The 13954-nt window shown below is 38.4% G+C and overlaps 1 protein-coding gene across 2 annotated transcripts in view; it reads left to right on the top strand.

Annotated features, from left to right (window-relative positions):
- Window positions 1-1423: 1423 nt before the first annotated feature.
- The window catches only part of ntn1a (netrin 1a), a 108049-nt gene continuing 95518 nt past the window's right edge, over window positions 1424-13954 (top strand). For both annotated transcript variants that reach the window (XM_067459525.1, XM_067459524.1), the window contains exon 1: window positions 1424-2818. In XM_067459525.1, the coding sequence (XP_067315626.1) occupies window positions 1801-2818 (1018 nt within the window). In that variant the 5' untranslated portion in view covers window positions 1424-1800. The remainder of the gene's footprint in view (window positions 2819-13954) is intronic.

Raw genomic sequence — 13954 nt, 5'->3', positions numbered from 1 at the left:
TCGCTCTAACTCGAATCATTCAAATTCAGGCGAAGCTTGACTGACGTCGCTAATACAAGATAACCAGTGAATTTGAATGACCGTTTGATTTCTTTTATAATAGAGAGCTGAACATTGTTATTCTGCTATTGGATCATACTTGTGTCCTTTCTAAGCCAAGTTGCGGCAACCTTTATTGAAAATAAATAATACAATTTTATTATGGGTGAAAATTAGAAAGTGGCTCGGAGGGATCTATTGAACCCACCATATAAAAAAGACTAGTGCAAGTTTATTACTCAGTAGAGCTATTCCAAAACCTACGTTTCAGTCAATACAGGCCTAGTCCCATAAAAAAATAATAATAATAATAATTCCCAGCTTATTTAATATATATAAAATAAAAATAAAACCATGCGAGGTGGATTTCAATTATGCCAGAGCGCGGAGTTTCCTCTATGACGCCATAGACGTTCGTGATAGAATATCTTTCTCCTTTTGAGGTTACTATAGCAACGGTAGACCGCTTTGCGGATGAGCCTATCCTTTCGGGATGAGTAGCCTATAGGCTGTAGCCTGTCAAAAAAAATTATCTTATAAATGTAATATATATATATATATATATATATATATATATATATATATATATATATATATATATATATATATATATATATATATATATATATATATAAATGTAGCCTGTCAAAAAATAATATCCTTGTAAAACCAGAGTTAGGCTAAACGTACCTTTGTTGCATCATAATTATTATTATTATTATTATTATTATTATTATTATTATATTATTATTATGTAATATAGATATAAAGATAATAATTGTTTTTTTTTTTGTGTGTGTGTGTGTGTGTGTGTGTGTGTGTGTGTGTGTGTGTGTGTGTGTGTGTGTGTGTGTGTGTGTGTGTGTGTGTGTGTGTGTGTGTGTGTGTGTGTGTGTGTGTGTGTGTGTGTGTGTGTGTGATAGAGGATTTCATCAATCTCAAACCTGATATAAAAATTATTAAAAATGCGAAGTCCTCATTTTAAGCTGGACAATCAGAACAGCATTCAAACGAACAAGACAAACTTCTATAATATATACAATAAAATGTCAAAAATAAAAGTGCAATTATGTTTTATAAATGTATATTTTGTGCATGTCTACAACATTTGTATTAACTAAATTACAAATTAAACGTCCGTTCTGGTTTTATTGATAATCTACCAGTGGATGTCGTTGTTCTCTCGAGTGATCACCGCTGGAGATGAATGAGCTCGAAGCTCTGCGTAAAAGACGCGTCCTGCTCTTTCTCCATAGAGCAGAGAGAGAGAGAGAGAGAGAGAGAGAGAGAGAGAGAGAGAGAGAGAGAGAGAGAGAGAGAGAGAGAGAGAGAGAGAGAGAGAACTAACGGGATCTTCTTATATCCTCTACATGAGAACAGATTCAAGAACCAGACAAGTGAAAGCGCGTGTCCATTACTCAAGGAAAAAAGAGAGAGCCAGCATGAACTGAGTTTGCTTTGTGACTTTTCTGCTTTTGCTGAACAGTACAGAGAACGTGTGGAGATTACTTCAGCGATTTTCTTTCATTGCGAAAGTGTTGCCTAAATACTGTGAGAAATTCCGCAGTGATTTAGATCAGGTATCCAGGAGTTTGCCCATGTGTTGGAGTCAGATTCAGATCCACGTTAGTTTGCGGCTGTGGATTGATCTCGCTCAGACTGTCAACTGATTTTCGGCTGTTATACCTGTAAGCAGTGAGCGCATCTTCTCATTAGGACACGGCTGTGTTTCAGCTCAGGAGAGACTGAGGAAGGCGCGTGATGATGTTGAGGGTCTCAGATGCTTTGGTCACTTTGGTGACTCTTTACTGTGTGGTCAACGGGACTGTCGGAGGATACGGCATGAGCATGTTCGCCGCTCAGACCTCCCCACCGGATCCGTGTTACGACGAGAACGGTCACCCCAGAAGATGCATCCCCGATTTCGTGAACGCGGCGTTCGGGAAGGAAGTGCGCGCGTCTAGCACCTGCGGCAAAACACCGAGCCGGTACTGTGTGGTAACTGAGAAAGGGGACGAAAAGCACAGAAACTGCCACACGTGCGACGCGTCGGACCCAAAGAAATATCACCCACCTGCTTACCTAACCGACCTGAACAATCCTCATAATCTCACCTTCTGGCAGTCGGACAATTACATCCAGTATCCTCAAAACGTCACTTTAACATTATCCCTGAGCAAGAAATTCGAAGTGACCTACGTGAGTTTGCAGTTCTACTCACCCCGACCAGAGTCTATGGCTATCTTTAAATCAATGGACTACGGCAAGTCCTGGGTACCTTTCCAGTATTACTCGACCCAGTGTAGAAAGATGTACAACAAGCCCAGCAAGGCAACGATCACTAAGCAAAACGAGCAAGAGGCCATCTGTACAGATTCTCACACCGACATGCACCCACTCTCTGGCGGGTTGATCGCGTTCAGCACCCTGGACGGGCGACCCTCCGCGCACGACTTTGACAATTCACCAGTACTTCAGGACTGGGTGACTGCCACTGACATTAAGGTGACTTTCAGTCGACTGCACACTTTTGGAGATGAAAATGAGGATGATTCGGAGCTGGCTAGAGATTCCTATTTTTACGCCGTGTCAGACCTGCAGGTCGGAGGCAGATGTAAGTGTAATGGACACGCGTCACGGTGCGTCAAAGACCGGGATGGAAACCTAGTGTGCGAGTGCAAGCATAATACAGCCGGACCGGAGTGTGACAGATGCAAACCGTTTCACTATGACCGACCCTGGCAGCGCGCAACCGCGAGAGAAGCCAACGAATGTGTCGGTAGGTCCAACTTTTATTTCTCCAAAAGCGTATCGTACATTGATCTCTCGTCGCACGCACCGACAATTAGTTTGAGATGAGTTCGAAACCAGACTGCCAAGTGAAAAATGCGGGTGCTTTCTTTTTAAATTCTAACATTTCGCATAGTAAAAGGAACTTTCGGGACCATTACAGTATAACAATATAGGAGACAGATTTATGGAGAAAGCGCAATGATTCAGATGAAGATAAAAACAATCTCTATTTTTTAAGACTTGAAATATTAATGGTTTGTAGGAATAAATAGAAACGAATAGAAATGATTGCAGTCTATTATGATCTTATATGGCCAATGTTTATCAATCTCGGCATCGAATGTCTTGAGGTTTGAATAAATGTAGGAAAATAATTATTGAATGTTTAATGAATTTAAGGTCGGCTTTTGCAGTTGATTTATACAAAACTTTTGTATTTAATAGTTTTTTATTTATGCACTGTTGAATAAAAGTTTACACTAAAGCGAATTTTAGAAACATAAGTTCGGCTCATGTTTCTTATACGGATCGATCGAAAATGTATATAAAAATAAATATATAAATATATTTTGAAAATAATATAATAAAAACTAATAATAATCATGTTTAAATAATTATAGTGATTATTAGGCTATTAGCTTAGGAGAAAAATCTGAAATCTGCATACCCGCATCAGCACGCATATTATTAAATGATAAAAAATAAAAATAAAATAAAAGAGTGAACAGGTGTCTTTAGAGACTAAGGCGAGAAAACAAACACAGCATTTTGTTGTCTAAAGAGCAATAAAAGTCTGCCAATGATCCCGCCTCGTGTTTTGGCCCGTGCACTCACTTTTATCACTGTCATTAAAATACATTTTCAGTAGCCTAAGGAATATTACCTTCTTTACTAGGTTTAAATTATTCCGAGTTATATCACAAACAAAATACAGATGTATTTACATATTTACATTAGTTAATTTACTAGGCTAATTTACAGATTACTATACACTATCGAATATAGTTAGTGTAAACTATCAGTTATAACCTAAATATCAGCAGTGCTGGTTAGATTCCCAAATATTTATTTACATATAATTATTCACTCTCAGATTAAAAGGTACAAAAGCTGTCACTGAGTCGGTACCCTTTCAACAGTTATACCTTTGTACCTAAAAAGTGCATATCTACCTCAAAGGTACATTTGTTTGTACCAACATTATTGGTGCAAAAGGTGCACATATTAATAAATGTGTGTACATATATATTAATAACTACAGGGACAGTAGACAGGGTACCATTTATTTCTGAGTGTTGTTATTAATATTTTACAAAGCATTTGTAAAAATATGTTTTGTATGCATATATATTTGTAATACAGGTTATCAGTGTATGATAAACTAGCTGAAGGAACATGAATATTTTGCCTACTTATGCCAAAAATTAGACTTAAAACCATAATGCTTAATTTAATGAATGTAGAAACTAATTTATAAACACATTTGTTTATATTTTCGATTTCAATTTCAATTTTCGAACAAAATTCAGTCATAACTTGCACTGATTTGTCTCTTAAGCCTACACCAAGCTGAAGCACTGTTAAAGCAGTCTCTTTATCAGCAGCCTGAAAGATAAGATTACTCTCTGGGTTATTAAAAAAGTACTTATAGGTATAGCAGATGCATATAACACCTGTAGCTTAAAACACCCTTTATAATTCAATTTATATTGACAATGCCCTTTTTGTATTTCTGTGATTTCACTTTGCTTGCACTGTTAAATAATATATCAGAAAGGGGAAAAAAAGCTGTTAGGTTAAAACGGTCTGCATCTTAAAGCATGAAGATTTATAGTATTTTAATAAATTACGTAAACATGTTTAATGAATCTATATCTTTAGTAGCCTTCATTTTCATATGGTGCTGATTTTCTGTCAGTGTGAAAACTTAAAAATTCAGTTCAATAGCTGAATGACTTAAGCAGTCTGTATGGATCAAGGATGTACTTTAATGCATGCAAATAATGTATGGTCCTGCATAAACAAATCTGAATCATCCCTATAATGGAATCTATTATCCATCATGCATTTCTGAAGCAAAATGTGCACCTGCCCAGTTTTCAATGACTGTTTTGACTCATCTTTCTCTATGTTAGCCCTATATGTATCCACGCTTTAGAAATGTAAACAAACCCGTTTAGTCGCACAATTGCTCCCCTGTATCCTTGACACTTTATTTTTACCGGGCCTGCATGTGTGTGTCTTGCGTGGGGCACAAAAGATCGTCACTCACAGCATCCATCTTGCTGTCAGCAAGCTGACGCTTTTGCAGAACATTCCTCGGCTGTGTTTTTCCTAAGCGCAGTGCCATCAGATCCAGTGCCGAAATGAAAAGAGAGTGCAAGAGAATGAAAAGGAGTGAAGAAGTGAAAAGAGAGGAGTGAAGGGGTGGGCGACCATAAAGCAAACAGAGCTTAAACAGGAAGAAGAAAGAGCCGTGTGACACCTCTGAGCGAGGGCAGAGCCCAAGGGGAAACCTTTTTGCGTGTGAGGGCAAAATGCAATCAAACACCTATAAAAAAAACACCTCCCGTTCATTACCCAAGCTTCAATATTGAAATGTATGTTGTAAATGATCTGACTGAGGGTTTGGTCCTCTTTCATCACTACTGTAAATTCCAGCATTCTGCAAAGTATTTCAGTCTAACTGTCTTTGTAACTAATATCATGTACTAGCTTGAACTCTTACTGAAAGAAAAATTCACAAAAGGATGCCATGAAATTCCATTTATGAAATATCTTAAGAATATAGATATTGTATAGAACGATTTGAGGTAATGAGGGAGGTTTTAAAGTGAGTGAAACACTGAATAGTGTTGAGAGAGAGTGTTTAATAGATAGCGATCAATAGCTAGGACTGCAAAGAGACCTCGGTTTCACTTAAACTGCACTTAACTGATTGGATCCTCCAGTGAAAAAGGAACCGTATAAACCCCTGAGTGCCCCGTTAATGTGGCCTTAGGGTATTGATCAGCTAATGCCATTGAGAAGTATAATTCTCTAATGCATTGAGCCGAAGTCTGAAGCCTGTCAGGAATACACAATAAGGAGAAAAAGGCCACACTATATGAAAAAGGAATGTCACTGCATGCATACTTGGGGGAAACATTCAAATTAGTGTTATATTATACAAATACAAATATTTTTTAAATCAAGTCATCTTATGTATACAGGTTATACAGACTGTTTTGAAGCACCTTCACAGTAAACATGAAAATAACAGTGTTCATGTTGTAAAATTGATCTATTATGAAAATTTAAAGTTTTGATCACATTGAAATGAATTCAATTCAAGCTATAAAGCGCTTGCTGGATTCCTGGGTTTTATGGACTTTTTAGTCAGACAAAGCATAGATTTAGAAGAGGATTTTCTTTTAAGCTTCGCTCCGTAGAGCGGACCAGCAAAAAAGTGCATGTTTTAGTAAAGAGAAGGAAATGTTTAAGAGGAATGTAATCTTGATGACAGAAGGGCTCGTGTTTAATCTCAGACTGTGGTTTCGGATGAGTCAGGGATGTTTCTCTGTCCTCTATTGTTGGAAGTTAAGCATATCGCTGTCAGAATCCAAATCGTTTCTCTTGTCTTTCCCGCATGCGCTTGTTTCTCTGTCACAAAGTTAAGTTTAAGTCCCTAACATCTCTCCCACATGCCAAACCACAACATGACTCTGCCAGTTCGAACAGATTGTCTCACATAGTTACCGCAGGATCTCCTTGAACATTAACTACACACTTGGAAGTGTTTTAAAGCTCTCTTGGGCCTGATTCTGAAATTCTTGACTGACAGTGCAGGTTGATATGCTGAAGGCATGAATAAGTGGACCCATCAGGCTAATCTCCAAGGACATTTTATTCACGTTTTAGAGGAAATAAAGTACTGGCAATTTGGTCTTAAATTGAAAGGAATAGTTCACTCAGAAATTTAATTTCTGTCATCATTTACTCGTCCACATGTTGTTTCAAACTCGTATGATTTGCTTTCTTCTGCGGAACACTAAAGAAGATATTTGAAGAATGGTTCTGGTTGTTTTTGTCCATACAATTAGGGTGTTCAAAGTTTTTAGTTCCAAAAGGGACGTAAAGGTAGCATAAAAGTAATCCATACAACCCCAGTGGTTATATACATTGTATGTTGAAAAGACAGAAACAAAAAATGAAAATTGTTTATACTAACATCATTTATACTAACCCTCATGTCATTCAAAACCCATCAGGCTTTTCTTCATCTTCACAAATGAAACCTATTTAATGAACATAAGAGATTTCTGTCCCTTCACTTATGTCAGTTCCACCAAAACTTTGATGTTTCAAAAAGTTCATAAAGAGATTATAAACCAAATCCATATGTAGTTAGCAGTTTAATCCAAGTCCTCTGACGAGACATGGTCACTTTATATGATGAAAAGATTTAATTTAACTTTGAATTTAACATATAAAAATTGACTGACACACACAGAGCAAATTAAATATTGTAAATGTAAGGTCAAACGTGTGTTTTGAAAATGAATAAAATCTTATTGGTTTGGAATGACATGAGGTTGAGTAAATGATGAGAATTTCTGGGTGAACTATCACTTTAAGTAGTGATGTACTCTTAACTCAAATCAAATTAAATCATTGATCAACTAATGTATACTCATGACCAGATCAAATATGGCAACAAACCTCATTGGTGCTTGTATGATTACAATAAGTCAGGTGACATGCAAGTGATGTTTATTGATATTGACACTTTACCATATTTGGTTTGGGCTCAGACTTGAATTAAATCGCTGGAGCGTTGTCGCTTGAAAGTTTTGGACCCCATTGACTTTCATTGTATGGACAAACAACTGAAAGTTTGTAATGAGAAATGTAATGTAAATGATTCCAGAATTTTCCTTTTCAATGAAAAGCTTAACATTAAAATTAAAGCTCTTGTATTCAATAAACAGCTTAAACATTTTTTAAAAATATATAATTCCTTTAATTCAGTAATACAGCAGAGTGTTAAATATGTTTTGTCAGATTTCTTAGACAGTCAGCCATCAGTAATCTCTGTGTTTGTGTATTTGTCCATGCCAGTAAAAGTAAAAGGCTCTAGTTAATGTTTTAGCTGCCACATGGCTTTTATAAATCAACGTCTCTCTAATCTTCAAAGCTGCCGATGGATCAAATAGTCTCACCTATCAAGCAAAATAAGGTGAGACGTGAGATGAGAAACCTGACAGAGCTTTTGCACTTTGCTCTGCTGCATCACTATTGTACCTCACTACTGTTCAAAGGGGATGAATTACCATAATAGACATGCAGCAGTTCATTTTTCCAACCGGTGACTGCATTTCCCAGAACGCTTATCAATGTTTACTGGTGTTCAGCTTATTTAGTACAGCGCAGGCGAACCAAACCTTCTCATACGCACGTGATTCTTGTGGAGGAACTCTGAAATGTGTCTTCATCCTTTGCGGATGCATCAAACAATTATAGCAAATGCTGTAGACACAAACACCTAGAAGTTCTCAACCACCTGTTTGTGATTGTACAACATGAATGTTTTCCACTAGCAAGTGAGCGAGCTCATTAGCTCTTTCATGTTACTCCATAGCGGCTGCCAGCTTTTTTGACAGGAACGGTGATCAAAAACAATGCTTGAGAATTTGGACTCAAGACTATGATGCACAAGCCCAGCCTCTTCAGGAGAACCAGAGATATAAGGGTGCATTGAGCTGGCTGTGGGGCAGGCTGTGTGTTTTTGAGAAGGCCCAGACCTCCTGGCGAGATCAGTGCTGGCGGAAAGCCCACGCTGAGGCTCTGCTGTAGGGGGGTAAGTATGTTTCCAGAGGAGAGCCTGGCTCTAGAGCCGAATACTCTGCAGCAAACTCACCCTGATGCCTGCCAGGCAGCAGCGCACAAGGCCCAAACCAGCCATCTGCATCTCGTTTAACTAGACGCCACCATACACACACACACACACACACACACAGGCTCGGAAACATGAGGGTTAGCACACATATTGCGCGCACACGGGATGGTATGTGTAAGAATATGATAATGCTACTGCTCTTTGTACTCATGGATAGTTTTAATTTTAAATTAGAGTGAACTCAAGGGTGACGCCATTTGAATTGAATGCATGTGCCCGGTTTGTGAGAGAATACTATTAAGTATATCTGATGTCATTTTGTAGGATTTAACTTTAGATTGCTGGTAATTGTCAAGTTTTGAGGGAACTGGACACCATCTGATTATATATGGGAGTCAAAACTATTTATTCATCAGTTTGACAATGTTTAACAATGTCCAAATGTCTGTCTTCCCATCTTACCACAAGTACATCTGTGGTCAGAGCACTTGAACAAAAATGTTTAATACAATGTTCTGGCTCGTTATGCAAGGACACATTGACAGCTGCAGGCCAATGAAAAGTGCATATCGACAGGATAGAAGTATCTCAGGCAGAACGATGGCTCATGAATAGAGAATATTAAGCCATGCATGTTTCAATAGCTGAAGCCTGCTGGGACTGGCATTTAAAGGATTTTTTTTTCATGACTCAATTCCAACTCTGACGAGCAATGTGTTATTTTTTCTGTTGTTTTTATTTTATGATGGAGTTGAGTTGGACTTTATTGATTGGTTAATTATGAACACCTGATAATACTGACAGATAGTGTATAAGGTCATGAGCACCGATCCGACACACTTAAGAAGTTTTGTTTTACTTTCCCTAATAAAAATTGGATAAACACATTAGAAAGGACATTAAAATGAGAAAATCTGAGGGGATATGCATCTCATTTTAGTCATAACATGATTAAATATCTGAAGCAAAATATCCCTGCATGGACAAAAAAAATATTAACACAAGATTTAGAATGCTTGAACTTGCTGATTATATCCATGGCTACGTTGATGTCTTACTGAATTTAAACGTTTTATTTTTTGATTTTATTTCACTTCCCACTATCCAATTTTATCTAAAGTATGTTGAATACAGCTGGGTTTGTATTTCTGAGAATCAAAGATTGGGAAATTATAAATAAGCCTTAAATTTGTAAATACCAAAATGTGACTTTTGTATTTTGCTAAATGTTGGAAGTAGATAAAATCAAGGTCATTCAGAGATTCAGAGTCACGCAAAAATAACCAAACAACTTTTTTCTCTTTTGTTTGTGGAACGATATTGCCATCTCACAAACATATGGACATTTTCAAAATTATCACTGCATATAGAACACACTTATATACAAGACAAAATGGCATGGTTAAGACTTTATATTGGCATCTCAGTGGATTTTCTTTGCCTCCCTAAGGCAAAGTGTTCATTTTTGAGGCTTTTGGTTGATATTACTTGTCTGATACATAATGGAACACAGATTCCCTTTACAAGCCCATGAAGAGGAAACCTTGAGCTCGTTTCTGAAAGAAGGAGAATGTGAAAGTTTCAAGATGGAGACGAGTTCTTTCGAGCTCTTGTTCTTTTTGGTGAAAGCTGAGTTGCTTCTGCTCCAAACTGCTTCTCCTACACACTCCACAACTTATCATGACTTATTATGACTACATTTTATAATTTCAGGCAGGTTCATGTTATCACTTCACAGATTCAAAGCTGTTTCTTAGGAACATGGGGAATGTCATCCCTCATTGTCTGCATTGTTAGTGTGATACAGAAATAAAGCAGTCTCCACATCACTGACGGGAACCAGCTGAGGATAAATTGGCTGACTCTCACAACACAAACATAGTGACTCCTGCCTAGAAGTCTGATAGCGTTCACATATGGGTAAATTATACTAAGTCAGTTTAAAAAAAAAAAAAGTTATAATAATATTATTAAAATATTTATACATTTTATTAATTAAAATTATAAAAAAGAAGAAAGAAAAAAAGCAGAATCTGCGATAGTCTTTTCTTTCCTATTGTGTCAAATGAAACGGCTTCTCAAATTAGAAAAAATATATAGTTTGGAATAGGATTTTGTCTATCAAGAAAATATTGGATCATTGGACTATTGTGATTTGCAATGGCTTTGATCTCATGTGAGTAACAGTTTGCTTAGGAGATTGGGGTAGTCATTTTGAGGTTTATTTAAAGGTCCTATTATGATTTTTACATGTCGCTGTTTGAACATAAAAAAGGTTTTCAAATTTACAGCACTAAGTCCACTCCATTTCAAATGGAGTAATTTCCTATAGTAAGCACTTTTCCTTTCGAGTGGAACTCAACGCTGCGTGATGGCTTGTTGCTATGGGCACATTACGGTAAGCCAGTGTCTGAAGCACAACACAACAATGTAGTTGTAGTGTAGTATCACTGAAAACAAAAATAGATGTCATATCAGCATGTCGCCATCATGTTTGTCTTCATAAGCCGCATATGTGAGCATGTGTTTGCTGCTTTGTGTGTGTGCTTGGCAAAGATAGGAGTTAGATTCCACCATGTCAGGAAAAAAGTACAGATGTGTGATGCCGTGCCCACAATACATCTCGGATGATGATGGGTGGCAGTGCTCAGTGGTTCATGTAGGTTGTCTACAAACCAGAAGGTTGGTGGTTCAATCCCCGGTTCCACCTGACCAAGTGTCGAAGTGTCCATGAGCAAGACACCTAACCCCAGCTGCTCCCGACGAGCTGGATGGCGCCTTACATGGCTGACATCGCCGTCTGTGAATGGGTGAATGTGAGGAGAATTTGTAAAGCGCTTTGGATAAAAGCGCTATATAAATGCAGTCCATTTACCATGATGACTCACACGACGTGTGTGTAATCTGCACGGGTGTGAAATATGCGGGGTCAGTCCTCGAGGGGGCTGACAGAACACATTGCGACAAGTTCTATCTCCATAACACCGTGTCCTAACTACACGCGACGCGATAAGATTCCAGCGAAAAGCAACTTGTCTGTCCACACCATACGCGACGCGACTACAAGATGCAACAAATCAATTAAAAACCCCAGCCTACATGAAGAAGGAGGTGTTGAGATTGAACTCCAAAAAGAGTGCACTTTCTCCAGCTCAGAGAACCTTTTTGGGATTCGACTCAATTCGAGTCGATTCAGTGTAGGGACATCCATCTCCTGCATGTGTAGAATTGAAGTGATATTAAAGATATCAAGCTAGGTCAAGAGCTCTCAGTCTTATAAGTTCATAGGTAGTTAGGTCTCTTAGTGGCAGCTGCCAACATCTTTCCGCTAGGCCTACTGCACATGAGACCATGCCAGTTTTGGCTCAAGATCTGGGGGATTCCATCCTCTGAGCCATCCTTCCAGGGTCGTAAGAGTCGCGTGCTGTGAGCTACATGCTCTATACGACTTTGGAGGGGCCAACGGTTCCTAAACAAAGGCCAGGCTCTTGGGGCATGTTGCCATCGAGAGCCATTTGCCTTTGGGCGAACGTCCATCTTCATTGGCACATAAATTGCCTAGAAATGAGAGCAGTGTTTTTAGCTCTGAAACATTTCCTCCCACACCTGAAGGGGCTATCATGTGTTGTTCTGCATAGAGAGCACCTCAGTTTCTCACATTGGATCACTGACACAATCTCCCTCTCCTATGAGAAGGCCGGAGAGGGTTCACCTTTAGGGGTTGGGGCTCACTTGACTAGGAGTGTTGCATCATCTATTCGCTAGGGGTGCACCCTTGAAAGATGTTTGTGCTGTGGCAGGATGGTCCTCTCCACACACATTCATCAGGTTTTATAGTCTGCACTTCAGGGCTGATCCGCTCATCAACTGTCTATGCAAAAACATACCCTCATGGGGCAGGCATTGTCCAGTGGTGACGTTGATATTAGTGCGGCCTTCACGTGCTATTGTAAATTTCCTAATTCCCTCATCTGAAGTCTGGATTACGAGCTCATCGCATTCAAATTTTGACTTGAAAAGGCATTCATGTCCAACTTTTTAACTAGGAAACTAGTATTTACAATAATTCCAATAACATGAAGGCAGCATAAATTCCCATAGCGTCATATAACCCAGTTCCCTGAAAGGGGAACAAGACGCAGCATCAGGCTGTCACACCCCAGCCATGGCTGAGCGTCATCATCAGACAATTAGAATCTGGCAACACGCTACGTTCACAGTGATGCATTTAAATAATTTCCACATAAAACATTCGCAAAAAAGGCCGTGAGGTCTGGTTGAGTTGTGTTAGTAGTGTGTTGAAACTTGCTGTCATGGTAAGGGCTGTGACATTTCTGAATCTAGCTTGAAGAAGTTAACCAACAAATATTCTAGATGGTCCCCAATACAGGACTGTTTATGGATATACTAAGGTCCCCTTTAACGATTATGAGGGCACAATCAATAAATTTAAATGAACAATCAATAAAATTTTGAAAAATATTGATGTGCATCAGTCATTTATAATAAATGCAGAAATATTCCATTAAAAAATGAGAATTTTTAAGTCATTTTATGGTGACACGTTTCATGGGTTCAGGTCAAATTTGAGCATTGATGACCTCAACAATTATTTTTATATTACTTTTGCCAAATCTATATTTTTGGGTGAGGAGAAGAGGGAGGAATAGGATGGAGAATATACCTTGCAGTGCCTGCTTAAGCATCACATGTGGGAACAGATGTACTAACCGCTAGATTACACCTCAACATAACCACCTTTTTACAGTATTGATTTAATAAGATAATTGCAACCATGGCATTTTGTTTTGTCTTAGGAGTGTCTTATTAATTTCTAGCTTATTGTTACAAGTTCACAGACTCACTCATTGGCTGTGAATTTCAGCACTATAAGAATAGCTCTCTCATATATCATACAATTGTGTAATTTATTGGCTGTTTCTGCGTGAGCCTTTAGGGTAAGACACAGTTGACTTCACTCTTGATGGCATTAACACCTCTCTTAAATCACAGTGCTGCAGTGCTGTTTAGACTCACCCTTGTTGATACCTGTTTCCTCAGTCAGCGCCAGCCGGCATTGTTTATAGTAGGCACAGAAGAGGATTGTCTGCTCGCCTATTGATGTCTGGGCCTCGAGGCGAAGAAACGACTAAATGAATTAATTGAGCCTTTTATTCCATGGTGAAAGCTTGTGTCAACCTCTCTCAGCTGTGGTTTGGCAAAACACAGGAATAAATGAGGGAT

The sequence above is a fragment of the Pseudorasbora parva genome, chromosome 12, assembly GCF_024679245.1.
Source record: "Pseudorasbora parva isolate DD20220531a chromosome 12, ASM2467924v1, whole genome shotgun sequence".
NCBI lineage: Eukaryota > Metazoa > Chordata > Actinopteri > Cypriniformes > Gobionidae > Pseudorasbora > Pseudorasbora parva.
The sequence above is the reverse complement of the archived record's forward strand: the minus strand, read 5'-3'. Positions and strand labels throughout refer to the sequence as shown.